Source organism: Anopheles arabiensis, chromosome 3 (genome assembly GCF_016920715.1).
Source record: "Anopheles arabiensis isolate DONGOLA chromosome 3, AaraD3, whole genome shotgun sequence".
NCBI lineage: Eukaryota > Metazoa > Arthropoda > Insecta > Diptera > Culicidae > Anopheles > Anopheles arabiensis.
This window is the reverse complement of record NC_053518.1, coordinates 3,222,228-3,239,023: the sequence shown is the minus strand read 5'-3', so window position 1 is coordinate 3,239,023 and position 16,796 is coordinate 3,222,228. Positions and strand designations below refer to the sequence as shown.

Here is a 16,796-nt window from a genome sequence, read left to right as displayed (position 1 = left end):
AAAATGTGATATAATCAAATCAATTTCAACACACAGCAGCTGTCGCACCGAATCGAACACTACAAATGCAAACACTCTCTTGCGCTGTTGTAAGGTTCTTGTATTGACAGCTACAAAAACAACACAGCGCATGTTTGACCTTCACCAAGGTGACCGAAGATGTAGCGAAACCAGCCTGAATCCCATTTTCTGAACACTAATCTCGAAGAGTGGTCCGCGGTCGGACTTCCAATTCCTCTGGTGATTCGTGTTCGTGTGGAGTGTGTGTGTGAGTGTCTCGGTTTCCCATAACGGTAGCTTGCAAAGATATTTCCAAGTCCAAGATCCTCCAACTTCCTGCAAAATGTCGAAGCCACAATCGGACGTCGATAAAAGGAAACAAATCAGTGTGCGCGGCATCGCCCAGCTGGAGGATGTGAACGAGATCAAGAAGGATTTCAATCGGCATCTTCACTACACGCTGGTAAAGGATAGAAATGTAGCCACCGTGCGTGATTATTACTTTGCGCTGGCTCACACGGTGAAGGATCATCTGGTTTCAAGATGGATCAGAACCCAGCAGTACTATTACGAGAAGGATCCCAAGGTAAGGAAATTCGTACCTGCACACTTCCTTCTCGTTGCCATAATTCCTGTACGGATAAGCCCTACGAGTCGACGACGACCAAACACGAACGATCTTGTCGTGCTCCATGAACTCGATATTTGACCTCTAGTTGTCAGTGAATAGAATAGAACACAGAAGGGGTGGCGGCGAACAGGTGAAGGGGAGGAAGAAGGGTGGGTATCGGCGGTGTGCCGAGTGCCTCAATGGCAACCTGTATAACGAATGGTGGTGGTGGTGATCACGAGGACTTTATTCTGATTTAGTACCACTTTTCATTTTAATTGTGAACAATGACCCATCGTTTTTTCAAAGCTTTACCAATTTTCCTACAACGGGATGACTAATTGTGCAATATTTAAGATTAATCTACAGTTGGAACATTGTTTATCGTTCCATCATCATCATTAAAATGACCACCGTTAAATGAACAAATAGGGCAATACAACTCTTCCTCTTCCACAAGGACGTAGGGGGCGCCTCGGCAAGAACCTTTAGCCCGGTTGCCAATAAGATAATCAGAATCATATGTGTGTGTCTACCATGATAAGAGATTGTTTTGTTCTATTTGCGGCCACTATCACTAGTTAGCGTGATAGTGATAGGAATCGATGGCACAGTTGACTGGTGCATGCGATAACAATGACCCAATTATTATGTCTTACAATCGCGATCGCTAAAACAAACCCGTTTCCTAGCGGATCGCGGCGTTGTATTTGATTATAAACCCTCCGTGTAGTAAATTAAATCAACTTTTACCGACAACGATTAAAATGTATTGTTTTTCCACTGTTTTTTTTTTTTTTTCTTCAACAGCGCGTGTACTATTTGTCCTTGGAATACTACATGGGACGATCATTGCAAAACACCATGATAAATCTTGGCATTCAAACGTCCTGCGATGAAGCCATGTACCAGCTTGGGCTGGACATTGAGGAGCTGGAGGAGCTGGAGGAAGATGCCGGCCTGGGTAACGGTGGTTTGGGCCGGCTGGCTGCCTGCTTCCTTGATTCCATGGCCACGCTTGGAATGCCCGCCTACGGCTACGGTAGGACGATTGTTACGGCAGCATTTATGTACGATGGTAATAATAGTAACATTCATTTTTTTCTTGTAATATTTCCAAATTACAGGCATTCGTTATGAGTATGGTATTTTTGCACAAAAGATTCGCAACGGCGAACAGGTGGAGGAGCCCGACGATTGGCTGCGCTATGGCAATCCGTGGGAGAAGGCTCGCCCCGAGTACATGATCCCCATCCATTTCTATGGCCGCGTGATCGACACACCGGAGGGCAAGAAGTGGGTCGACACGCAGACCGTGTTCGCTATGCCGTACGATAATCCGGTGCCTGGGTATGGAAACAATGTGGTCAATACTCTGCGTCTGTGGTCTGCCAAGTCGCCGATTGATTTCAACCTGAAGTTCTGTAAGTATAGATACAAAGGGGCCTTTTCATTCGATGTTTGTTGAAAGCCTGCCATCGTTGTTTATGATTGAACTGCTGCCATTATATGCGAGCACTCGAATGAATCCCTTTTTTTCTTTTTCTTCTTTTCCTACAGTCAACGATGGTGATTATATTCAAGCGGTGCTGGATCGTAACTTGGCAGAAAACATCTCGCGTGTGCTGTATCCCAATGACAACTTCTTCGAGGGCAAGGAGCTGCGCCTGAAACAGGAATACTTTATGTGCGCTGCCACGCTGCAGGACATTGTGCGTCGCTACAAGGCGTCCAAGTTTGGGTCGCGCGATGCCGTCCGAACGTCGTTCGATGACTTCCCTAACAAGGTGGCCATTCAATTGAACGATACGCATCCCTCGTTGGCAATTCCGGAGTTGATGCGCATTCTGATTGATGATGAAAAATTAAGCTGGGAGAAGGCGTGGGACATTGTGGTGCGCACTTGCGCCTACACGAATCACACCGTGCTGCCGGAGGCACTGGAACGCTGGCCGGTTTCGATGCTGCAGTCCATTCTACCACGTCATTTGGAGATCATTTATCATATAAACTTTTTGCATTTACAAGAAGTTGAAAAACGGTTCCCGGGCGATTTCGGGCGCATGCGGGCCCTGTCGCTGGTGGAGGAGGATGGCGAGAAGCGTATCAACATGGCAAACCTGTCCATTGTCGGTTCGCACGCTGTGAACGGTGTGGCGGCGATCCATTCCGAGATTATTAAGAAGGACATCTTCAAAAGCTTCTACGAGATGACGCCGGAAAAGTTCCAGAACAAAACGAACGGCATCACGCCGCGCCGTTGGTTGCTGCTGTGCAACCCCGGTCTGTCGGATCTGATCGCGGAGAAGATCGGCGACCAGTGGCCGGTGCATCTGGAGCAGCTGCAGCAGCTGAAGAAATGGGCCAAGGATCCTACATTCCAGCGGGCCGTAGCACGTGTGAAGCAGGAGAACAAGCTGAAGCTGGCGCAGCTTTTAGAGCGGGACTATGGTGTGAAAGTGAATCCGGCCTCGATGTTTGATATTCAGGTCAAGCGCATTCACGAGTACAAACGGCAGTTGCTGAACTGTCTGCACATCATCACGCTGTACAATCGCATCAAGCGAGATCCAACGGCCAACTTTACGCCGCGTACGATCATGATTGGCGGCAAGGCGGCCCCTGGCTACTACATTGCAAAGCAAATCATCAAGCTCATCTGCGCGGTCGGTAATGTGGTGAACAATGATCCGATCGTTGGCGACAAGCTGAAGGTCATTTTCCTCGAAAACTATCGAGTAACGTTGGCCGAAAAGATTATGCCGGCAGCCGATCTGTCCGAGCAGATTTCTACCGCTGGCACGGAAGCATCGGGCACGGGCAATATGAAGTTCCAGCTCAATGGTGCCCTTACGATCGGCACGCTGGATGGCGCCAACGTAGAGATGGCCGAGGAGATGGGCAATGAGAACATCTTCATCTTCGGTATGACCGTGGAGGAGGTGGAGGATCTTAAGTGCCGTGGGTACAACGCCTATGACTACTACAATTCCAACCCCGATATCAAGCAGTGCGTCGATCAGATTCAGGGCGGATTCTTCAGCCCGGGTAATCCCCATGAGTTCCAAGATATCGCCAATGTGCTGCTGAAGTATGACCGTTACTATTTGTTTGCTGATTTCGATTCCTACATTAAAACGCAAGATCGCGTATCGGCCGTCTATCAGGTGAGTGATGCGTACCATACATGTTGTGTGCATTTGGGTGAAAACTACACAAAACTAAACATAAAACTTGCATATTTTCTGACAGGATCAACCGAAATGGTTGGAGATGTCCATCAACAACATTGCAACGAGCGGCAAGTTCTCGAGCGATCGCACCATCGCCGAGTATGCGCGACAAATCTGGGGCATCGAACCGAGCTGGGAAAAGCTGCCCAACCCGGGCGTTGCAAAGTAGAGCGCTAAAAAGGAAAACGGTAAAATAGTCAACCAAGTTTGCGCCACTGCCGTTTCACGCACCACGCTACCAACCATCGGATCGGAATTATAGAGAATTATACTCCCGTAATGACTATCTAAAGAAGGTTGCATAAGTTAGCTTTGCGATTTGAGCCTGCAATATACTCTTTTCTAGGGTGCCATCAATATAACTAACCACCGACACACCATAACACTAACACACATATTATATTAACATACACACACACTCACACAAAATGGGGATTTAGTTAGCTCTTAGTGCATCAGAAACGTGAATTGGATGATTTTGTTATTCCTTTTTCTCTTATATGTTCAAAACACACAGTCGAACGTTATACGGCACATGTTATTTTATGAATAAAATGCTGTTGTTGGTAGTGAATGTCGGGGAAGATTGTTTTGAAATAAACCATTAAAATCGCATCCAACAAACATCCGGCGAACATTTTGCTCCCTTAGCACTGCAATAAATTGTCCGATAAGATCGATGACACGGGGATTGATTAGCGTTGTTTTTATTCCGTCCGTTTGCTCCACATTAATCATGGCATGTACATTATTTTCTTACAAGTTAATTTTAAACCATATAAATAATATATGTATACTGGTCTATGTCTATGCTGTTCTCTACGTCAGTAAGATTTTGTTTTTATTAGGTGAAGGCTTTAAAATGGCTCTGTGTATGTGTGTGTGAAGGTTTTAGGTGATAATTCCTAAACACGTGTCACTTTTTTATATCGATTTGGTCAGGAACGGGCCGCTGCCAACGGGATGAATGAGGAAGGTTTACAGTTTTTTTTTGTCTCTCGCAGTTTTACATTCGATATTGTGTGACCTGTATATTACAATAATTGCGCTACTGCTGTTTCATAACAGATGAACAAATCATAGTTCGTTACAGCTATGCAAAGTCCATCACAAGCCTTTGCAGGTGTGTATCTATCCTGTTCAATTTACATAAGGCACTTATTAGAAGGAAAGAATCGTCACATTTATTTTACATTACAGCTTTCGTTCAAGTTCTGTGCAAGTGTGCTTATCAATTCGCGCTCTAAAAAGCTTTGTACGTATGATTGTTAAAGCGCAGCCGTTAGGGTTAATGATGACAAACATCAGTGGGCTCTCTACGACACATTGATTGCCGATAATCCCGAGAAAGTTGCCGAGAACGCACTCGCTCCGTAGTAGTTACTGATCTGTGGAATGTGAAACCATAGGTATTAAAATCAAAGTAGAGAGCTACACTGATAACACAGGCAATATGGGTATTGCTCTGCATATAGTGGGTAATTTTGTTGAAGCATAGAATTTAAAACAAATTAAAAAAGGGGATTTGTGGGGCGCCTCTAGCCTCTCCACGAACAGCATCAAACCGCTGCTCGGGGGGACGAGTTTTGTACCAACTACGCTTTTGTTTTTGTTTTATTTCTCCTTAAGCAAACGCGCTGTAATAATAATAATATCTCCTTAGCTCACACTGTAACACAAACATGTACAATGTGTACATTATGTTAGATCTCTGTACGAAATATTGGAAGCAATTGTATCTAATCTTTCTACTACAGCGTTTGAACAATGGTTCTACTACCATATATAGGCTACACACATTTTAGCTTACCATTTCATCTTCAGAGTCGGACTCGGAGTCGCTCGCGGGAAGGGAAATTTGCTCTGCTCCGCGTTTTGTGAGGTCACCAATCAAGATCCGCTTGTCTTGGATAAGTGCAAGCTGATAAGCCGTCATGCCAGCATAGGTAACAGCCTCTAAGCTCAAGAGTGGGCACTCATCCAGCAAAAAGTTAGCCAATGCTTCGTTGCCCTTTTCAATGCTGATGTGTAGAGCGGACATGCCAGATTTTCCTTCCTAAAATCGGGCGATTAAACGGAACGTTATTAGCAAAAAAGCTTGAAAAAACCCTCACATCATCAATTAACTTCAATATATTTGGGAACAGAATAGTGTGGGAAGGGCAACGGCAAGATCATTGAGCCAAACGCTCGGTTGGGTTGTGTTGTATATGTGTAAAAGCAACAAATAAAACCAACCCCACCGAGAAACGCTTGAAAAAGTCGTACAGGTGGACAACATTGCGATTTGTTTGAGTGTGTGCTTGCACAAATACCAATGGCCCGTCCACGCGCTCTCCCTTTCATGGTAGTGGTGTGTACACCCGTACTGGCATGACGTTTCACACAAAACAGTGGGAAAAACCCAACACATAACGTGTGTGGTGGTTCGACTGTGCTATTGCAATTCAAGAGCCCCGTATTTCCCAGTGGGATGGGTAAGATGGGATTTCTGTAAAGGTGGGAAACACACACACGGGGCACGGACACGACGTAGAAAGTTTGGGTTTTCCAGACGCTCCAAAACCAGACTTGACAAACGGTAACGTTAATGTCGGGTTTTGGATTTCGGGATGGGTGGCTTGCTTGGATGCTTCTGTGTGCTGTGACCCCTTTGCTGAGAGTCGCATACTAGTTACATGATTCATTTTCATTCTTAAACTGTTTAAAGACACCAAAATAAACACGATTTTGCGCAGATGACTTGATCGCGCGCTACGTTTAGTATTTTTAGCGCCCTTCTTTTTATAATTAGATCGTCCGAACCCCATGATGCCCCCACTGGATGCGGCCATCTATTTTCGTTCCATATTCATAGCTGTCCTGCTCTGATGCAGCAGATTCGCAGCCGGGTTTATTATTAAAGAAACGCGACGCTTTGACCATAAAAGGGAATAGTGCAGGGACCGTGTTTTTTGGGGGTGATAAATGTGTGCGTCTACTTACCGTCGTAATTCCACTGTTCCAGATCCTGGGGCAGCTTTGTGTATGTTACGCCTTGCGAAAGCTCGGAACACGACGATGGAGTTAGCAGTTCTTTGGCAATTTGTGCGCGCCCCAAACTACAGGCCAAATGAAGCGCAGTGTTACCATCCATATCCCGGATGCTTTGATTGATACCACCGACCAGCAATCGACGCACCACCTTTGGCTGTTCCGTGAGGACAGCCAAATGCAGTGCCGTTTGCGCGGCATCGTTCTGAATGTTCAGAAACTGCTGTGGAACGTTTGCGACCAGCTTGGAAATAAGGTCTTCATTCCTTTCGTAGACTGCCAAGTGCAGTTGACTGCAAAACACACAGAAACAAAGAAAACATTCATGTTTACGCCACTCTCCAGAAACCAGGAACACGAATGTGGTAAGCTAGGGGGCTGCTGGTAGCATCATCGAACTTACGTTTCGCCAAATTCATCCTGCTGAAACGTTTTCATCCAGTCGCGCTTCATCAAACGGTCGAAACGTTCGCAGATGTCCATCAGGCCCAGATTGCCGGACTCTAGCTCCTCGTCTGGAATCATCCCGGAGTCTAGGTCGGTTTCCGTCTCGATGGGCTGTTTTTCACTTGCACCAATGGTTTGCGATCCAGCGATATTTTGATTATTTTCTACCGCACGGTGTTGTTCCTCCGAGACAATATCCTCAGACGAGTTGAGGTTATGCCCGGAAAGAAACCCGGAATCAGTATTTGCACTGTCACAGTAATCCTTTTTATCAGACATAGGCTGACCACTAGAATCTGTAATCGAAACGTTATTCATTGCCGATCCCCGCGTTGGATGCATTTTTTCACAATAAGCTTTATTCTTCTACGAAACTTCTACGCGTTTCACTAGCGACTCTAATTGAAGCAATTGTTTCGCGGGTGTGGAATGTGAATAGTGATTAATGTCATAAAATGGCGTACGTTGGGGCGTCAAGATTTTATGAAATACAACCACGATGGGCTTCCGTTCGTTACGATCGTAATGGACGTATAAAGTTGCTAGAATCTCACACGAACGACGTCAACACACAAGAAATAATTAACTTTATCTGGAGAGAGCACACGCAACACAACCTCGCGCAACCAACCAAAATCTATGTATGAGCATTGGTGTGTGAGTGTGAAGCATACTTCGTCAAACATGACGGAATCGTATGAACCAGCAGCATATACAGTGCGTACTCTAGTTTTGCTTCATGTAGTGCAGGAATTTTGGGTACTGATGAGGATCTAAAACTTGACTTTATCTTAGTTTACATATTTGCATAGTTGTGCGAGGTAATATAATAAAAAAGATAAAAACCATTCGGCAAAGGTACGTGGAGCGGTAAGTATTCATTTCCAACAAAATATAAACATGTGCTATCACGCATGTTGGGAGTTGAGTGTATCAAATTATGGCCCTGGTTGTATTAACCCATAGTTTTTTATAGCCATCTGTCTTGCATTGCATACCCATAGTACAACATAAAAATCATGCTTTTCTCCCTTTTCCAAACAAAGAATCGTGCACAAAAACGTGGCAATTGGTAAAACTGTTTTCTCAGATTCTATGCAAATCTCTAAACAAACGCCAAATGCGTTTGAAATACGGAAAATAAAAGAATACATATCGAAATCCGTATCTTTGTTGTGACATATCGAATGAACGTCATGGAAATTTTGATAGCTCGCACATTTGTCAGTGGGCAAATGTTTGTTTACTTCCGGGAGTCGCGTTACGAAACAAAGCATTCGGAATGTTAAAGTTGGGGAATTTGTTGAAAATAACCGGTCTTAATGGGTTCGTTCGGTTCAACTCTTACCCGGCCGTTGCCACCGCAGCACAAGCCGAATGGCGACCGTCCCGGGCAGTGTGGTTGGAAAACATGGACACGGTAGAACCGGCTCATTCGGGAATCGTGGAACTGGACAATGCAGTATTCGGTGCATCGCCGCGAATTGATATCGTGCATCAGAACATCGAATGGCAGAGGAAGTATCGATTCGTTAGCTTTGCACACACCAAAACTAGAAATGAAGTGCGTGGTGGCGGAAGGAAACCGTGGCCTCAAAAGGGTCTGGGAAGGGCTCGCCACGGTTCAATCAGATCCCCGCTGTGGAGGGGCGGTGGTATTGCACACGGTCCAAGATCGCCGACCACACACTTCTACATGCTGCCCTTCTTCAATCGAGTCTTGGGACTAGTCTCCACGCTGTCGATAAAGCTGGCTCAGGATGATTTGCACGTAGTGAAAAATTTGGAAATCCCAACGGATGATCCACAGTACCTGCAGGATTTGGTTGCAGCACGGCAGTGGGGGCCTTCGGTGTTGTTCGTAGACGCGACCGATGTTCTGTCCCGAAATATATCAATCAGTGCGGAGAACATTGACCACATCAACTTGATGCCGACGTACGGCTTGAACGTGTACTCGATGCTGAAACACAACACCGTCGTCTTAACCGAAGATGCGGTTCGAAGCGTTGAGAGCAAATTGCTGGAGCACCTGAATCGCAACGATGCGCGTGCACAAATGTGCAAATTTAAGTATGACAAATAAAGCTCCCAAACCAGTGCATAGCAATTAATAATCATAAAAATAAAGCATTTTTATTTCGTCGTCGAGTATTGTATGTAGCAGCAGTTGAAGCGTTTTGTTTACTCCCCCAGTAACTTGTTCCTGATCCTCCAACGTAGTTCGGAATGATCGTTTTCGCCCGGTAGGTTCTGTTTGAATTTATTCCACTCTTTTTTGTACGAATGGTACAGTTCGACTGGGTCACTTCGCTTGGTTGAATGAGAACTTTTTGGTCTTATCCCTGGGAAAGGGGAATACAACAATTAGGTTAGATATAGAAATCAACCAATCAACTGGTTGATGGTACTTACACATCTTACAGACAGTTTCACTGTTGTCCTTCACTGCTGTAGAAACAGTTCTAGGGTTTGGGGAATGATTTTCCTTATCTATAGGTGCAGCACGCTGACTATGCTTTGAAGATTTAGCCATTTTGGCCTGATAGCTTGCAGTTGTTTCAGCATGCAATCGTTCGAATACGCTGCCTTGTTCTGTATTATTTTCCACATTTTCTCTGTCCATCTGGCTGTACGGCTTCGCATCGTACCGGATAAGCTTTTTCAAATCTACGGTTTTAAAGGATAGGTTTTTTAAAAACTGATTCTGCTTCTGGAATGGAGTGTGTTGCTTGCAGATTACCTTTTTGAAATTCTTTCAACTGTGCTGCAGTAATGTTGCGATAGCCCAAATGGTTCAAATGGTTGAGAATTTCCTTCGCATCCATAGCGTCCATTTTCAGGCTGGTTGTGATTATCGCGTGCCGAGCCGTTTAGACTCGGAGGTTATACAAATGGTTGTTTTATCAGTCAAATAAATGTTTTGTAGCAGTTGGAACCAATATTTAATGGTTTGAGCAACGCAAATATAGATATTTAAGTCAAATTTAATGAAAAACACAAACCAACAGCTTATGGTTTGTTTACAGCAAGTGCAAACAATTGAACAACAGACGGGAAACATTTCTGAAAACGCTAGATCGACTGGTACGTCATTTGGGATATGTTTGACAGCTACTCTTCGTTAAATGTCGTCCATCTTTCGTCCAGATTCAGTTGCTTGCAGCAGTTTTGACGTTTATGGTTGCATTTCGAAAAAGACAGTACAACAGGGTGATGCAAAGAAGCACAAGTTGACGAAAATATTAAAAAAAAAATGGATTTCACAGTCAAAAGACGTACAAAAGGCGTAATAAGGAAATACCCTTATGATCGAGAGGAACTTATGATAAAAATATGTATAGTTTATAGTTTTAAATTGTTAACAAAACTATTTTTTGTATAAAGAGAAATTATAAATCGATCAATATTCAACGTTTCGATCATAGTTTGTGTGCTGTATCGTTCAAGATAACAATGTTATTTTATATAAAATGTGTATGGGTTATGCTTTCCAGCGGAAACCAGTTGTTTTACGTCTTTCTCAATGTTAGATCATAGATTATAGATTAAATTGTAATGAATAGATCGTACCCCCCGAAAAACAAGTGTGTCTCTAAAGACAGGGTTTCATAAGTAATGTGAATTTGGCGTGAATAAATTATACACTGACATGCAGATTTGGAAGAATAATTCCATCCACCACAACACAACCACATAAAAGCAAGTATAAAGGCATTTGAGATTAAACCAGTACCATATGAATAACTGTGCAACGGAAGATATAGCACCATTTCATATGCTTAAATTTTTTATCGTTTGCTGCTTTAGAAGATTAATTTGTGGAAAGGAAATAATCAAGAATGGAATACAATTTGCAATTTATGGCACATGCTATATACCTAGCGTTTTGCGGCAATCTTCCCAAAGAAAGCAACTTTCGCGCAATAAGTGCAATAGTGTGCCGATGGCTTCGTAGTGACTGCTTATGTATAGAGACGATCGCGTTTTTGTCGCGCACATTCCGCACGAACCGCGTGTGCAAGACGATATTGTATGCACTTTTATTTGAGCTTTGAAAATTGCAAAGGAAGTTTAGCGGCGTATGTTTAGCAACCGAGCAAGCCGAAGAAGAAGAAAAAAGTACACCAAAAGAAGCGCCCCCTATTGCGCTACTACTTCTCAACGGCACAGCAGATCTGGCAGATTGGCGTTGACTCCGCCTATACTCGGCGCATGCCGATACGGCCGAAGTTTGCCGAAGCCCGCCCGGGCCCTGCCCGTCCATTAGGTAAACAAACAGAAGGCCACGCAGGCCACCGAGGCACATCGGAGACACATTGGGCCGCGCGTTTGCCGAAACCAAAAATATAATATACTAATAATTTGCAGGATGCACTTGGTGCTTAGTGGCCAGATATCACACAGTGGGCAAGACATACGGTGGTGATGTACATGTTCAAAACCCATCGCAATCACTAATGTGTATGTACCCCGAATTCTTCCACCGCTACCGATGGCTGATGGTGTATAGCATTCGAAATCAAAATATAATCCACCTGTTTTTCTTTAATTTTCAACTTTCTTTGTAACCCTAGGACGGGAGAGAGAGAGGGTATGAAATATAGATGACGGAGAACGACTTGCGAGTACATACCGTTGGTTGGCATTTTTCGACACCGAAATCGAGATGGAGACGAACGGCCCGGCCCGGAGTTGTCGCTTATTCTCAGTAATAATTTTACACAAAGTGCTGAAGCTAAAGTGTAGAAAAAGGTTAAATATTTTCACTTAAGTGTGTTCACACAGGAATAAAGGCAGCGAAACCATCTTTCTGTGGTTCACGTGTGTGTGTGTGCTATGAACTGTGTCTAGAAAAAGGGACGTGCAAAAAAAGGATAATAAAATTATTGCTTTGCTTGTACTAAAGCGTGTTTTGTGAAATGTTGGTTTTAATATTGATACTTATTTTTGTTTTTGTTTTGTTTTATGTGTTGGTGTTGTTTGTTCTCCCTTGAAGATGTTCAATACTCATACGAACGTTGTCTGCTGCCTCAGCTCAAAGCCTACTACTGTGTGTGCGCTAGATAAAAAGTAAAGTGAGTTGATATATCAGGTGGGCTTATCCAGTGCAATTTGACGTCTAAAAACAAAAATGGGAAGAACACCTAGTTTGACAGTTAGATCCATAGCAAACTGGATGCTTTGATGATTTTTCTATGGACTCACTCCTAACGCTATCCAAAACTTTCACAATTTTACTCGAAATTTGAGATCAATCGGTGGTCTGTTGAACAGAACCAAAGAATGTATGCTCTGATAAACTACTCACTTTCAGTATAAAATCATATTTAGTTCGGTTGGTACACTGCTCCTTGCTTACTGGCAGAAAGGATTCAATAATTGTTGCCTATATATCAGATTTGGCGAAGGAAATGTTTTTTATTTAATCTATAGCCTTCAAATCTTCGTTTTAATCCAAGAACTGGCTGCCACGTAAGTTTTTTTGGCTTTTTTCTTCGTGCTACGCCTGAGCAAAACCACATAAAATTTCTGTGAGATTTCTTTTAAACTTCAAGGCATACTAGATTTTGTTATTGAACAAACCGTCAAATTGTGTGTTGTATTGGTGAGAAAGAACACCATAAGCCCACCTGATATATACACGATCCACATGATATATCACTTTGATAAAAAGCAAGAACAGGATAGCATTTCCTTCTGCTTCCCCCCAGGAGGTGTTATAACCTTTGCTGATTGATAACGCAAAGCAAGTGGGTGCAATAATATCGCAGTACTCTCAGGTTCAGCTTCAAACTGCCATTCAAAAAAACACAAAGTACTGCAGTAAGTGTGAACAGTTGTCACCTAGCGCTTTGAATACAGCTTTGCAATTAATTGTTTTGCACTGATAAGCTGGAAAACATCAAACGGAATGTGCAAGAATCCGGTGCAAGAATCACACAGCCTTGGCTGAATGCTGACTGCAGCACCGGTGCCGAAGAGCAAGAAGCAAGAAGCCAGCCTTTGGTGCTCAATTTGTCATGTATGCGGTTGTACGGTGTAGTTTCTTGTTTGCTATTCATCATCTTGTGTCATCAGACGATAAAACGCTCATTTCCTATTCAAAGGATTTCAATTAGAAGCCTACCCCGGTAGCGTAAGCCATCCCACTTCCTTCCTACTAATCTGCACCCCCCCAGCTGGTGTTATATATGCATACACACTATGGAGCGCCTACTACGCCTTTGTTGATCGAAGGAAAGGTTTGTCACTCATCATAATAATCTCACGACGCAGGAGAAACACACACGGGCTTTTTGAGGGGCAGTGAAGAAATGTCTAGCAAATATGCATTATTCTCACTTTGACCAATGGAATGGTGAGGAGAGGTTAGAATCTCTTTTGTAATCACTTGTGCTTATCAATACAGCACGTTGTGCATATTCCGCTCTGGGCTGGGCTCAATCATGTGAATGACATTCGAATATCGACACGCTGGGCAGCAAAGAACATACAAAACTGCATACGCCAAAGCACAACGCCATTACTCACCACCACGCTCTATAGACACATCAATGTAACAAACAACAACAAAAAAGCCACGAAATCCTGTTTTATGTTGGTAGCAGCAGCACCATCGAGTAACAAAAGGTCGAGTAGCAAAAGGTTGTAATAAAGCGAAGAGAGAAACAGGGGCTTTCTGCGAGTGAGGCGAAAATACAAAATGATACAAAATTGATTTACCATTGCCCTTCGCGGTGGAGCGGCGTAAAACAGAGCTGTTTTTCCAAAAGTAATATACATTAACGTCAGCCAGCTTTAATAATCATTGCGTTGAGCACATCCATACATATGTGTCGGGGGTCGGCGGTCCGGTCGCTGGGCACACAAATTTATACCGGCCGTTGCCGGCCGGTTTTCCGGGACCAATCCAAAACCTTGAAGCCTTGATTTTGTGTCGATGCTTTTGAGGAAGAAAGGAAGGAAGCAAAAAACACGTCCAAAGGTCCAGGTTCCAGGATCGCAGTGGTACACAGTAGAGAGGCGATTTGTGGCCCTGTACTACTAGAGGAATCATTATTGCCCATGCGATCTCGTACCGAAGGATGTGGAGTGTATCAATTTTTCAACCACCACCACTGCGTAGTATTACAAAGTGCCCAAGAAACACAGTAAGCTGTGCGTTTGATCGAAACATCTGAGACTGCAAACGATCGCGCGGTCGAGCTTGCTGATCGGGCTGCTGATCGGGCTTGTTTGCGAGCAAAATTGCAACGGCAAACACAGAAAACCAAGAAAATCACGTTTTAAAATGCAAATAGCCGTGGCGTTTAATCGATCATTTATAATGATAATTAATGAAAGTATTGCATAGTTTAGAAAGAAAAAAAGGAAGGTAAGTTGATAATTAGTTTTTGTGCACAATTTATGCTCCGTTTCGATGTCGTTCGATGCGACGGGACGGGTGCTGCCACGCTAAAAGGTGCCCAACGTTTGCAATCCGCTTGGTCGGCAGGAGCCGTAGGAGTCAAGCGGGGGGACCAAGTGTATAATTATGGGGAATGGGTGCCCTTCCGCTTCGTTTTTTATATTTATATATTATAATAAAAAACCAATTTATCAATGAAACTTCTCGTCTTTCGTCAGACGGTGTGTTGCATTTTACTTGCGAAAATTGAGAATCTACATTATGCCAGCGACGTCTTTTATGATCAACTAAAGTGAATATATAATGAGCATACAATACCCAGGAGCCAACGGTTGGTCACTCATAGCTTTTCTGCTACACCGAGGCCTGTCGTCGGGCAAAGCGGCCGGTTTGCAACGCAAAAGCAATCCTGTGCGCTCTGCCGATCGATTCCGTTTCGAACAAATCGGTTAAATCGGTGTGCGACTCGATCGTACACATAAATATTTAATGCAGAAAGCAGTGCTTGCTTGGATGCAATTAAAATAATTACTCGCTTGCTGCGAGTTCTGCTCCGTCTACGCAGCCCGAACCTCCGCTACTTGTGCGCGCACAGTACTAGATCGACCTCAGCGACTACGCGATAAGCTTAATCATCCGTCACGTCATGCGAGAACAAAATGAAAAAAAAAAGAAAAAAATGTCAACATCTTGTAACGAGTGCAATAAAGTCAGCCAGTAGACAGCAAATTTAAATTTACTAGCAGTGCCCCCCACATGCGTATCACGCGGTGGTGCGTAAGCGCAGCAACTTCGGCAGCATGTGACATGTGCTTAGAAGATAATGCATTACTAACTGCATGGTGCAAAATCGCACCGAGAGTTCGAAAAAGGGGTGCAAATTCGAATTCTAGACAATATGGGCTCATTTTATACGGTGCACAGCATTTAGATCGATGCATTTGGTGCAATTTCATGAATGCAGGTACAAATGCCGAAAGAAAGACCGACCGATCACAACAACCGAAAGGGTAGAGGGTGTTGGCGGGTGCAAACACGGCAATTGCACAATTAGTATGCAGATGGGAATAATTGCTTTCAATCTATCGAACTATGAAGGGCTTATGCACTCGGAAGCGGCCAAGGAGCAGTTGTGTGCATTTGTGTGCATTTGTGTGTGTGTGTGTGCACCTACGACAAGCGCAAATGTAAATGAGCAGGGATGGGAGCTACTAGCGGCCCCCTAGCGGACCTGTTGTGGTTTGCTGTTGTTACTGTGAGTGCAGTACGTGTGTGTACGTGTGTGCGTCGTCATGGTCGATGTTTGCCCGTTTATTTAACGCCTTTTTACGGCGGTGCAATAAAGATTGGCTGTGCACTTTTGGTGTCATATGGCAAATTGATGGTAGGAAATGAACATTTAAGGGACTTACTTGCAACCCGGGCCGATATTGTGCATTATAAGTGCATTTTTAATCGATGTGTTCTTTTTCGATTTGCGCGTTCAGCAACGAACTGGCGCACCAACACACACACACGCGAACGGAAAGGGAGACGCGCGCGTGTTAGCAAACACCGGTTCGCACAAGGGAGGGGGGGAGGCAAACCGTGAGCCGTTGGTGGTGGAAGGAACCGGTACGTACACCCCTTGTCGTGGAATGAGGGTGATGGTAGCACACACGCATATTTTTCCGACATCACATTCGGGCCACAGCGGGCCTCAAAGAAGTGGAAAGATCAACTGCCAACATTTGTTCGTGGCGCGAATCATGCTTGACGGTCATGCAACCCGGAATGTGTGCAGTTGTGCATCACAGAAGAAAGCCAGCGAAAAGCTATGCTGCGCGGCACGGCTCTATATGCTGCGCGTGCATGGCAACCAAAGGTTTGCTACGATTCCGAATGTTTACACGCGATATTTATGTTCTTTAACAAAAACCTGGTGGCTCTCGGGTGGATGCTCCGAAATTTTGCATGTTTCAGGTTGTTCTTTGGATAAATCATTCAAAAACATACTTTAATTTTCGGAGTCGGAGCTCGGATGCCTTTCATGCTGGCCAGCCATTGTCGTTGCATTTGTTTC

General features: G+C 44.1%; 4 protein-coding genes and 1 long non-coding RNA gene across 6 annotated transcripts; 3 read left to right on the top strand and 2 right to left on the bottom strand.

Moving 5' to 3' along the window:
- Window positions 1–175: 175 nt before the first annotated feature.
- LOC120903853 (glycogen phosphorylase) lies at window positions 176–4,418 on the top strand. The gene is made up of 5 exons (XM_040313507.1): window positions 176–586; window positions 1,421–1,652; window positions 1,738–2,034; window positions 2,171–3,777; window positions 3,863–4,418. The coding sequence occupies exons 1-5, from the start codon at window positions 344–346 to the stop codon at window positions 4,010–4,012; spliced, it is 2,529 nt and encodes an 842-aa protein (XP_040169441.1). The 5' UTR covers window positions 176–343; the 3' UTR covers window positions 4,013–4,418.
- Window positions 4,419–4,534: 116 nt separating this feature from the next.
- LOC120905010 (NF-kappa-B inhibitor cactus) lies at window positions 4,535–7,995 on the bottom strand. Its single transcript, XM_040315625.1, has 5 exons — window positions 7,280–7,995; window positions 6,829–7,169; window positions 6,649–6,710; window positions 5,654–5,899; window positions 4,535–5,231 (listed from the first exon to the last, which is right to left on the bottom strand). Exons 1-5 carry the CDS (start codon window positions 7,663–7,665, stop codon window positions 5,160–5,162), a joined length of 1,107 nt encoding a protein of 368 aa, XP_040171559.1. The 5' UTR covers window positions 7,666–7,995; the 3' UTR covers window positions 4,535–5,159.
- A 389-nt stretch (window positions 7,996–8,384) lies between these two features.
- On the top strand, window positions 8,385–9,482 carry LOC120903857 (39S ribosomal protein L4, mitochondrial). Its single transcript, XM_040313514.1, has one exon. It carries the CDS (start codon window positions 8,606–8,608, stop codon window positions 9,407–9,409), a length of 804 nt encoding a protein of 267 aa, XP_040169448.1. The 5' UTR covers window positions 8,385–8,605; the 3' UTR covers window positions 9,410–9,482.
- On the bottom strand, window positions 9,434–10,402 carry LOC120903858. Its single transcript, XM_040313515.1, has 3 exons — window positions 10,067–10,402; window positions 9,739–9,993; window positions 9,434–9,668 (listed from the first exon to the last, which is right to left on the bottom strand). The coding sequence occupies exons 1-3, from the start codon at window positions 10,158–10,160 to the stop codon at window positions 9,508–9,510; spliced, it is 510 nt and encodes a 169-aa protein (XP_040169449.1). The 5' UTR covers window positions 10,161–10,402; the 3' UTR covers window positions 9,434–9,507.
- A 1,104-nt stretch (window positions 10,403–11,506) lies between these two features.
- On the top strand, window positions 11,507–12,246 carry LOC120901560. Of its 2 annotated transcripts, XR_005739304.1 has the most exons (3): window positions 11,507–11,593; window positions 11,695–11,787; window positions 11,901–12,246. It is a non-coding gene; the product is annotated as an uncharacterized LOC120901560 (long non-coding RNA). The 2 variants fall into 2 exon arrangements; XR_005739303.1 differs by lacking the exon at window positions 11,507–11,593 and having other exon boundaries at window positions 11,671–11,787.
- Window positions 12,247–16,796: the final 4,550 nt, after the last annotated feature.

Excerpts from the sequence above, each read along its gene's own strand:
- LOC120903858 (XM_040313515.1), bottom strand. The coding sequence starts at position 10,160 with ATGGACGCTATGGATGCGAAGGAAATTCTCAACCATTTGAACCATTTG. Across the intron at positions 9,994-10,066 it reads GTTGAAAGAATTTCAAAAAG|ATTTGAAAAAGCTTATCCGG; the intron begins GTAATCTGCAAG and ends TTAAAACCGTAG. Across the intron at positions 9,669-9,738 it reads TGAAACTGTCTGTAAGATGT|GGATAAGACCAAAAAGTTCT; the intron begins GTAAGTACCATC and ends CCCCTTTCCCAG.
- LOC120903853 (XM_040313507.1), top strand. The coding sequence starts at position 344 with ATGTCGAAGCCACAATCGGACGTCGATAAAAGGAAACAAATCAGTGTG. Across the intron at positions 587-1,420 it reads ATTACGAGAAGGATCCCAAG|CGCGTGTACTATTTGTCCTT; the intron begins GTAAGGAAATTC and ends TTTCTTCAACAG. Across the intron at positions 1,653-1,737 it reads AATGCCCGCCTACGGCTACG|GCATTCGTTATGAGTATGGT; the intron begins GTAGGACGATTG and ends TCCAAATTACAG.
- LOC120903857 (XM_040313514.1), top strand. The coding sequence starts at position 8,606 with ATGTTAAAGTTGGGGAATTTGTTGAAAATAACCGGTCTTAATGGGTTC.
- LOC120905010 (XM_040315625.1), bottom strand. The coding sequence starts at position 7,665 with ATGCATCCAACGCGGGGATCGGCAATGAATAACGTTTCGATTACAGAT. Across the intron at positions 6,711-6,828 it reads GGAACAGTGGAATTACGACG|AGCAGGACAGCTATGAATAT; the intron begins GTAAGTAGACGC and ends CTGCTGCATCAG. Across the intron at positions 5,900-6,648 it reads TCCAGTGGGGGCATCATGGG|GAAGGAAAATCTGGCATGTC; the intron begins GTTCGGACGATC and ends GCCCGATTTTAG.